This window comes from Lathyrus oleraceus, chromosome 3 (assembly GCF_024323335.1).
Source record: "Lathyrus oleraceus cultivar Zhongwan6 chromosome 3, CAAS_Psat_ZW6_1.0, whole genome shotgun sequence".
Taxonomy (NCBI): Eukaryota; Viridiplantae; Streptophyta; class Magnoliopsida; order Fabales; family Fabaceae; genus Lathyrus; species Lathyrus oleraceus.
This window is the reverse complement of record NC_066581.1, coordinates 390,122,820-390,132,300: the sequence shown is the minus strand read 5'-3', so window position 1 is coordinate 390,132,300 and position 9,481 is coordinate 390,122,820. Positions and strand designations below refer to the sequence as shown.

Below are 9,481 nucleotides of genomic sequence, written 5' to 3'. Positions count from 1 at the left end.
ACGAGATCAGCGTACCATGGTGTGACAGATATAGCTAAGGTGGTTTCTACTGGCTTGTCAGAGTTATTCTCTTCCAAAGTAGCTATAAGTTTATCGTACGAGAAATCATCATTAATTGATGTTCTTTCCGGTTCAAGGTTCTCAAGTCTAGAGAGGTGGTCTGCTACTACGTTTTCAGTTCCTTTCTTGTCTTTTATTTCTAAATCGAACTCTTGTAGCAACAAGATCCATCTTAGGAGTCTAGGTTTAGCATCTTTTTTTGTTAAGAGGTACTTGATAGCGGCGTGATCAGTGTAAACTATTATTTTGGCTCCGACCAAGTAGGAACGAAATTTATCTAGCGCAAATACCACTGCTAGGAGTTCTTTCTCGGTAGTGGCGTAATTCATCTGCGCTTCATCTAGGGTCCTACTTGCGTAATATATAACGTGAAGCTTTTTATCCTTTCGTTGTCCTAAAACAGCACCTACAGCATAATCGCTGACATCACACATTATTTCGAATGGTTCATTCCAGTCGGGTGTCTGCATTATGGGTGCGGAGATCAATGCTTGCTTGAGCGTTTGAAATGCTTTTAAACAGTTATCGTCGAATATGAATTCAGCATCTTTCATCAATAGTCCGGTTAAAGTTTTAGTTATCTTAGAGAAGTCTTTGATGAATCGTCGGTAAAAACCGGCGTGTCCTAAGAAGCTTCGTACTTCTCTCACGGTTCTTGGGGGTTGAAGATTTTCGATTACCTCTATTTTGGCTTTGTCTACTTCAATTCCTCTGTTCGAGATGATGTGTCCTAAAACAATTCCTTCTTGTACCATAAAGTGGCACTTCTCCCAGTTAAGTACTAAGTTTACTTTTACACATCGCTCAAGAACTCTTTCTAGGTTTTCAAGGCATTCTTCAAAACTTTGTCTGTATACGGAAAAGTCATCCATAAATACTTCCATGATGTTTTCGAGAAAATCGGCGAAAATTGCCATCATGCATCTTTGAAAGGTTGCAGGGGCGTTACACAGGCCAAACGACATTCGTCTATAAGCGAAGGTACCAAAAGGGCACGTGAACGTTGTCTTTTCTTGGTCATCAGGGTGAATTGCTATTTGAAAGAAGCCTGAATAACCGTCTAGATAAGAGAAATGTGAATGTTTTGCTAATCGTTCTAACATCTGGTCAATGAATGGTAGAGGGAAATGATCTTTTCGGGTTGCTTTGTTTAGTTTCCTATAGTCGATGCACATTCTCCATCCCGATTCGATTCGTTTCGTTATAGTTTCCCCTTTTTCGTTTTCAATAACGGTTATGCCTCCTTTCTTTGGTACTACGTGTACAGGACTAACCCATTTGCTATCAGATATAGGATATATAATGCCTGCTTCTAATAACTTGGTTATTTCCTTCTTTACTACCTCACTCAGGATCGGATTTAGTCTCCTCTGGTGTTCTCTAGAGGTTTTACAGTCTTCTTCTAGCATGATGCGGTGCATACAAATAGAAGGACTTATTCCTTTAAGATCGGTGATGTGGTAACCTAGTGCGGTTGGATACTTTCTTAAGATATGTAGGAGTTTTTCTGTTTCGAGTCTTCCTAGGTCTGCATTAACTATCACAGGTCGTTCAAGTTCTAAGTCTAGGAATTCGTATCTCAGATTTTTGGGAAGTGTTTTCAGGTCAAGGGTTGGTTTGTTAAGACATTGCGTAGGGTCCGGCGTTATTGCTAAACATTGGTTAGATTTGTCTTCTACAAGGTAGTCAGATGATTTGTCTTCTACTAACTCTGCTTCTTTTATGCATTCATCGATGATATCCATGAAGTAACATGTATCTTCTATTGCAGGTGCTTTCAAGAATTGGGAAAGAATGAACTCAATTTTCTCTTCACCTACTTCGAAGGTGAGTCGTCCTCGTTTTACGTCTATGATTGCACCGGCAGTTGCTAAGAACGGTCTTCCTAGTATAATGGGTGTAATATCATCTTCTCTAATGTCCATAATTGTAAAATCAGTTGGAATGTAGAATTGACATATGCGTACGGGAACGTTTTCAAGAATTCCTACAGGATATTTTATGGAGCGATCTGCTAGTTGCACAGACATTTTGGTTGGTCTTAATTCTCCCATTTCCAGTTTCTTACATATGGATAAAGGCATAACGCTAATTCCGGCTCCTAAATCGCATAAGGCTTTGTCGATGATAAATTTTCCTATGTGACAGGGTATAGAGAAACTACCCGGATCCTTGAGTTTAGGAGGCATGTTTTGGATTATAGCGCTACATTCGGCAGGGAGTGTAACGGTTTCGCTATCTTCAAGTTTCCTCTTATTAGAAAGAATTTCTTTTAAGAATTTGGCATATGAGGGCATTTGCGTAATAGCTTCGGTGAACGGAATTGTAACGTTTAATTGTTTAAGGAGATCAACAAATTTTCTAAATTGGTCCGCATCTTTGGTTTTAACCAGCCTTTGAGGGTAAGGGATAGGTGGTTTATAAGGTGGTGGAGGTACATAAGGTTCCTTCTTTTCTATGGTTTCCTTATTACTCTCTTCCTTTTCCTTAGGTTCGCGTTCCTCAGTTGATCTTTTAGGGTTTTGGTTTTCTGTCCTTGGATCAGACGGTCCTTCCACTTCCGTTCCACTTCTTAATATGATTGCATGAGCGTGGCTTCTCGGGTTAGGTTGGGGCTGTCCAGGGAATGTACCAGTTGGGGCAGCAGTAGGCGCTTGTTGTTGAGCTACTTGTGATATTTGTGTTTCCAGCATTTTGTTATGGGTAGCCAGGGCATCTACTTTGTTTGCTAGTTGTTTAAGTTGTTCGCCAGTGTGTACATTTTGGTTTAAGAAATCTTTATTGGTTTGTTGTTGGGAAGCTATAAAGTTTTCCATCATGATTTCCAAGTTGGATTTCCTAGGGGCGTTATTGTTAGGCATGGATGGGTTCGGTTTCTGATATCCCGGAGGTATAGCTGGGGCTTGATTTGGAGATTGTCCAGGTGCGTACAAAGCATTATTACTTTTATATGAAAAGTTTGGATGGTTCTTCCAATTTGAGTTATAGGTATGCGAGTAGGGGCTTCCTTGAGCATAGTTCAATTGCTCTGCTTGGTTTCCTGTCAAGAGTTGACAATCCGTAGGAGTGTGACCTTGGATTCCACAGACCTCGCAATTCTGAGTTACAGCAGCCACGGCGGCTGGAGGTGATACATTTAAACTTTCAATTTTCTGGACCAAAGCATCCACTTTTGCATTGACGTGATCAAGGTTACTTATCTCGTACATGCCAGTTTTCGTTTGAGGTTTTTCCACCATTGTTCGTTCGGTTCCCCACTGATAGTGGTTTTGGGCCATGCTCTCGATAAGCTGGTAAGCATCAGCATAAGGTTTGTTCATTAATGCACCACCTGCAGCGGCGTCTATTGTTAACCTTGTGTTGTACAAGAGACCATTATAAAATGTGTGAATTACTAACCAGTCTTCCAAACCATGGTGTGGGCAAAGTCTCATCATGTCTTTGTATCTTTCCCATGCTTCGAAAAGAGACTCGTTGTCTTTCTGTTTAAATCCGTTTATCTGGGCTCTTAACATAGCTGTTTTGCTTGGCGGAAAGTATCGGGCAAGAAAAACTTTCTTCAACTCGTTCCATGTGGTGACAGAGTTGGAAGGGAGAGACTGAAGCCATCTTCTAGCGCTATCTCTTAATGAGAAAGGAAAAAGACAAAGTCAAATTGCCTCTGAAGTGACACCATTAGCCTTAACAGTATCAGCGTATTGGACAAATACGGATAAATGAAGGTTTGGATCCTCGGTAGGATTTCCAGAGAATTGGTTCTGTTGCACTGCCTGCAACAACGAAGGTTTAAGTTCAAAGTTGTTTGCTTCGATTGCGGGTGGAGCAATACTTGAATGCGGCTCATCTTGTGATGGAGCAGCGTAATCTCTAAGAGCACGAGCTGGTTCTGCCATCTCGGTTATCGAAGGAAAAATGTTTTTGAAATCAGGAAATTCTACAGGAGGGAGATTGTTTGCAGCACGATATTCCCGGATTCGTCGTAGGACTCGGAGATATAGTTCGATATCGTTGATTCGTAAATAGAGCGGTTCGCCTTGTGAGCGAGTGCGTGGCATACAAATCAACGAAAGAAAGAATAGAAGAAAAAGAAACCTTAGTCTCTACAGCGTAACAGAAGAGTTACGATATCGATTAAATAAAAGTCCCCGGCAACGGCGCCAAAAACTTGATCGCTCGACTTCGTGAGTCGAGAATGGGGTACAAACTGCAAGTGCACAGTTCTATCGCGTAGTTTTAAAAGATATCGATCCCACAGGGACTTATGAATCGATATACCGTTATCTAAGGTTATTTCGTAAAGCTAAGGTGGATAATGTTTGATTGTTTGGGAAAAAGCTAAAAACTAAACTGAGATCTAGATTAAATATTAATAAAGCGGATATCGGTATGTAGTTCGTCGTAATTAGGGAATCAATCCTTTGTCGGTCTCTTGGTTTTAAAATAAATCTTTTCAGTTGACTTTATTGATTAAAAGTTTTATCTCAAACTCTCGCTCTGTTGAATAAACCATGATTTTATGTTAATGTAGCTGTCACTTATAATTAAGTCAAAAACCATTTTTTGAAAGCAATACAATCCATAGAAACTCTTTTCAAGAAAACACTGACCGTTTAAACACCCTTATCTCAAACTCTCGCTCTGTTGACTTAGGTTATATAATTAAATTCGAATGCTTAACTCTCGTCCTCACATTCAATCTTTAAAAATACTTTTTGGAAAAGATCGGAATTTAATTAACTCTAAAACTTGCTCTCGCCCTGATCTAGAATTAATGTCTAATTTACACTGTCCAGTTAAAACCTCAAACTCTCGCTCTATTGATTTTAACTTCTTTATGTCTTTTACTTTCGTAGAAACCTTTGTTATTAAACCTGTAAATTGAGACCGTAAAAAGAGTGATTTTAATTTTAAATTTAGTTAAACCGACTTAGTCCTGATCCCTTATTCCGCTTACTTTACATACCGATATCTAAGCGAATTAGCCAGACATGCTAAACAAACTAAAATACTTATCATGCATAAACAGACTCATCCCAGGCAGATAATATAAATAAATAATAAAACAAAGCATTAAATAATAACTAAAGAACCTGAATAAGTTAAACAGTAGTCTTGAACACTCCACCACAAGCCGGTAGGATTTGTTCTTGGATTCTTCAATTAAATAACAAATTAAAACGAAGGAAATAAAAACTGGATTCTAACGTAAGGTTAGATCCGGTAAAAAGGTACACAATAGTTTCCGGTGTAGAAACTATTGTGCGAAAAGAATTGACTAAATGCTAAAAAGGAAAATAGAAATTGCAAGGGAAATAGTGTAGAACTCGTAAAAATAATAAAGAAACAATGCCTAAGCTGCTGGAAAAGAAAATATGCAAAAGCGAAAACGGCAAAGAAAATTGTGGAAAAACGTGGAACCCTTTTAGGTTTGGCAAGTGGCTATTTATATTGGTGCCTTGAGTAACTGCTTCCGCTTCCAAAGGTCTTCAACGTGCAAAGTATTTAGGCGTGGACATCGGCTTCAACTCTCCCTCAACGTCTCTGAAGCGTTGCTTGCGCCAAAAATGTAGGGGACTGGTGTGACGTTCGTCACACCATGTGTGACGTTCGTCACAGGAGTGTGTAAGGCGTGACGCTCGTCACAGCCTCTGTGACGCACGTCACAGGCACAACACCTGTGTTCTTGTACTTTGGGCTGGGCTTTGACATTTGGTTCATTTTCTCTCTTTTTGCACCTCCTTTTCTTCCATTTTTACTTGCGCTTCAAAATAAGCCACCTGAGACAAATAGGAAGAAAATACCGCATAATATCTAATAAAATGAAGTGAACTGGAATAAATAATGATAAAATTTAATTGAATTAAGTCCTAAAATATGATATAATTTCATGTTATCAAACTCCCCCATACTTAGATCTTTGCTTGTCCTCAAGCAAAAATTCAGTATAGAACTCGTTAAAGGTTTTAGCCAGATAAAATTTCAAAACCCCCACCAATCCAAAAAAGAAAGAAAAAAGAGGAGAAAGAAGAGGAGAAAGTTCCCAATGAAGAATCTGGTGATGAATCTCCAGAGCCAAACCCCCCTCCTCAGAAGAAGACAAAAATCAAGAGGATCTCTACCCAAAGATCCATTGTTAAGTCAGCTAAAAAAGACTCTTCAAGTATTCCAACTGCCAAACTTCAGTCAAAGGATACAGAGAGTGGGAAATCTAGTTTTAATACTGAGATTCCTGAGGTAAATCCTTATTTCGACTATCTATGTTCATCTTCATTGCATTTCTTTCTTCTAACCTAGAATTATTTTCAGAAACAATTGCTGTCGAAGGAAAACCTACATATAAAAACAAACCAAAACCTGATAGTGGTTCTGCTCTCAAAACTGTCATCTCGACGTCCACTTCTCCGAAGGATTCGACAAAAGGATCAACAATGGAGATGGCGCAGACAAAAATTAATCCTGAACCTGAGAAAACCCTGGAAGAGACAGTCCAAGAAAAAGATATCTCCAAAAATGATCATGACAGGCAGACTGTAGCAGAATCCGACGCTATAATGAGTGAAGCTTATGAAGACGATTCTCCTCCTCATCCAGGATTAAATGCTGCAAATAAGGGCGATGACACTGACATGGAAACTGGGGTCGAAGATGACCATGAAGAAGAAACTGCTAAAGATGAGGATGACCAGTCGAAACAACCAGATGCTGGGCAAACTTTAGGGCGAAGCACTCAACCCGCTCCTGACCAGACCAAAGGAAGTGCCATATCAACTGGTTCGACTGGTTTCTCTCGTGAAGAGCTTGAGAGTCTCAAGTTGCAGAAACCCTTAGAATATCTGAAGGCCATGCTTAGCGCTCGTCACAATTTTCAAGATTCTTCGCAAAGCAGTTCAACTACCTCTGGGGCCACTTCTGAAGCGCAATCTCTTGACAACATCTTGACCAAGATTAAGACGAAAATCCTTGATGTTGATTTGTTCAAAGTTTTAGAAGAAAGCGCCACTGCTCATATTGAACTCAAGAAGATTTTGAAACAAATAAACGTCTTGGAAACTTCTGCTAAGGCTGGCAATTTTGTGATGGAGCTGATGACCCTCATTGACTTAGCGACTGCAGACCTTCATCGTCAAAGAGATCTCTCCTAGCAAATCTCCAAAAAATCCGAGACTCAAGTTACTGAATGGGATGCTGTTGCTACTTCGACTGACGAAGTTTCAAAGCTGCAGCAACTTTCTGAAACTTATATCAAAGAAGTTGCTGCTTGTGATGATAATATCCAGAAATGGGAGAAACAAATAGCTGTTCTTCAAGAAAAAATCTCCCAAGAGAAAAAGCGCAGAGCATCCATACAACAACCTAAGCAAAATGAGATTGACGACGAATTGAAGGTGGGTATTCGACATGCAGAAAGGGCTCAGCAACTTAGTCAGGAGATTGAGACTCTCTCTACCCACATAAGCCTTTATGATCATCAACTCCAGTTTCAGAAAAAGAAATTTGCCACACTGAAGGAAGCTTTTGCTAGTATCAATTTGTAGTCAAATTAGTTTAACAATTCTCAGCCCTTTGAGGCTTTCTTTGTAATAACTTTGGTGCCATTTTTGTTTGGCAAAGCTGTCACAATTATTTTCACAATTATTCTAATGCTATTTTTACTTCTTGCAATATTGGATTATATTTTTTCAACTACTTGCCATTTATCTTTAAGATTCTCTCGTCTTTTCCTATCTCTTCAATCTCATACGCACCATTTGAATAACTTTTCAAAATCTGGAAAGGTCCTTCCCACTTAGGAGACCATTTTCCCATTAATCTATCTTTTCGATCCATAGGAAGGATTACTTTCCAAACAAGATCAATTAAAAAGGTCTTGAATTTTACTTTCTTATTGTAAAACTTTTCGACTCTTTCTTTTTGTCTCTTTATTAGATCCAGCGCACGCAACCTTTCTTCGTCTAAATCAACTAATTCGTCCATCATCATACTCCAATATATATCTGATGGGATTTCATGATGCCTTTGAACTCTAATTGATTGCAAATATATTTCGACTGGTAAAACTGCATCATGTCCATAGGTCAACTTAAATGGAGTCGAAATCGTTGCTTCTTTTGGAGATGTTCGACAAGCCCACAAAACTTGATCTAAAGTTTTATGCCAGTTTTTAGGTTTTCTCCCCACATGCTTTTTGATCAAATTTATCACTGCCTTGTTGGCTGCTTCAACTTGTCCATTGGCTTGAGCATAGTAAGGTGTCGAAGTAAGGAGTTTAAATCCTGTTTCTTGTGCAAATTTCTGCATATTTTTACGAGTGAACACAAATCCTTGATCTGTTGTTATTATTTCTGGTATCCCAAATCTATAAATTATGTGCTTTTGGATAAAATCTATAACTGCTTCTTGATCCACATTTACCAATGGTATGGCTTCAATCCACTTAGTAAAATAGTCTATTCCAACCAAAATGTACTTTTTCCCTTTTGAAGAGGCTGGTCGAATTTCACCAATCAAGTCTAAAGCCCAACCTCTAAATGGCCAAGGCTTTATAATTGAATGCAACTCACTTGTAGGAACATGTGGTATGCCTGCATGTACTTGACATTCCTGACAACCTTTTGCAAATTCGACACAGTCCTTCAGCATTGTTGGCCAATACATTCCTTGTCGAAATAATAACCATTTCATTTTATGACCTGCTTGGTGTGCGCCACACGCTCCACTGTGCACATTCGACAAAGCTATGTAAGCTTCATCTTCACCTAAGCATTTCAACAAGACTCCTTCTACAGTCTTTTTGAACAATTCGTTTCCAAAAAGTACATAACTTAAAGCTCTGTATTTTACCTTTCTTTCGACTTTCTGATTTGGGTCTTGTAGATAATCCTTGATGGGCTTTCTCCAGTCTTCAATTCCTGAATCATCTATATTGAATATCTCAAAATTTTCTTCGTCACCATATCCTAATCTTATTGACTCCAAATCTGATGGGGACAATTTGGTAGATATGACTCTTCCTCTGACTTCAATACCCTTTTCTAACTTTTCCTTCGACACTTTATATCCAGACGCAAGTTGAGCAAGGTCATTTGCCTCTTGATTCTCCACCCTGGGAATGTGCCTAAAGGCCACATTGTCGAATTCCTTGAGAAGTCTATTGGCTATTACAAAGTACATGATTAAATTTTCTTTCACACATTTATATTCTTTAGTCAACTGCTTTATCACCAGTTCAGAGTCACCCATTATTTTGACTCTTGTTGCCCCCAATTTCAACAATATTTCAAGTCCAGCAATCAAAGCTTCATATTCTGCTTCATTATTTGAACACAGACTTTCAACTTTGTACTTGAATTTTGTTGGAATTCTGTCAGGAGAAATAATCAACATCCCAACACCAGTTCCATTCTTATGACTGGAACCATCG

The 9,481-nt window shown here is 38.9% G+C and overlaps 1 protein-coding gene and 1 pseudogene across 1 annotated transcript; both read left to right on the top strand.

Annotated features, from left to right (window-relative positions):
* The first annotated feature begins 3,468 nt into the window (after positions 1 to 3,468).
* On the top strand, positions 3,469 to 3,568 carry LOC127133850 (uncharacterized; annotated as a pseudogene).
* Positions 3,569 to 6,317: 2,749 nt separating this feature from the next.
* On the top strand, positions 6,318 to 7,595 carry LOC127131401 (uncharacterized). Its single transcript, XM_051060327.1, has 2 exons — positions 6,318 to 7,125; positions 7,270 to 7,595. Exons 1-2 carry the CDS (start codon positions 6,318 to 6,320, stop codon positions 7,593 to 7,595), a joined length of 1,134 nt encoding a protein of 377 aa, XP_050916284.1.
* Positions 7,596 to 9,481: the final 1,886 nt, after the last annotated feature.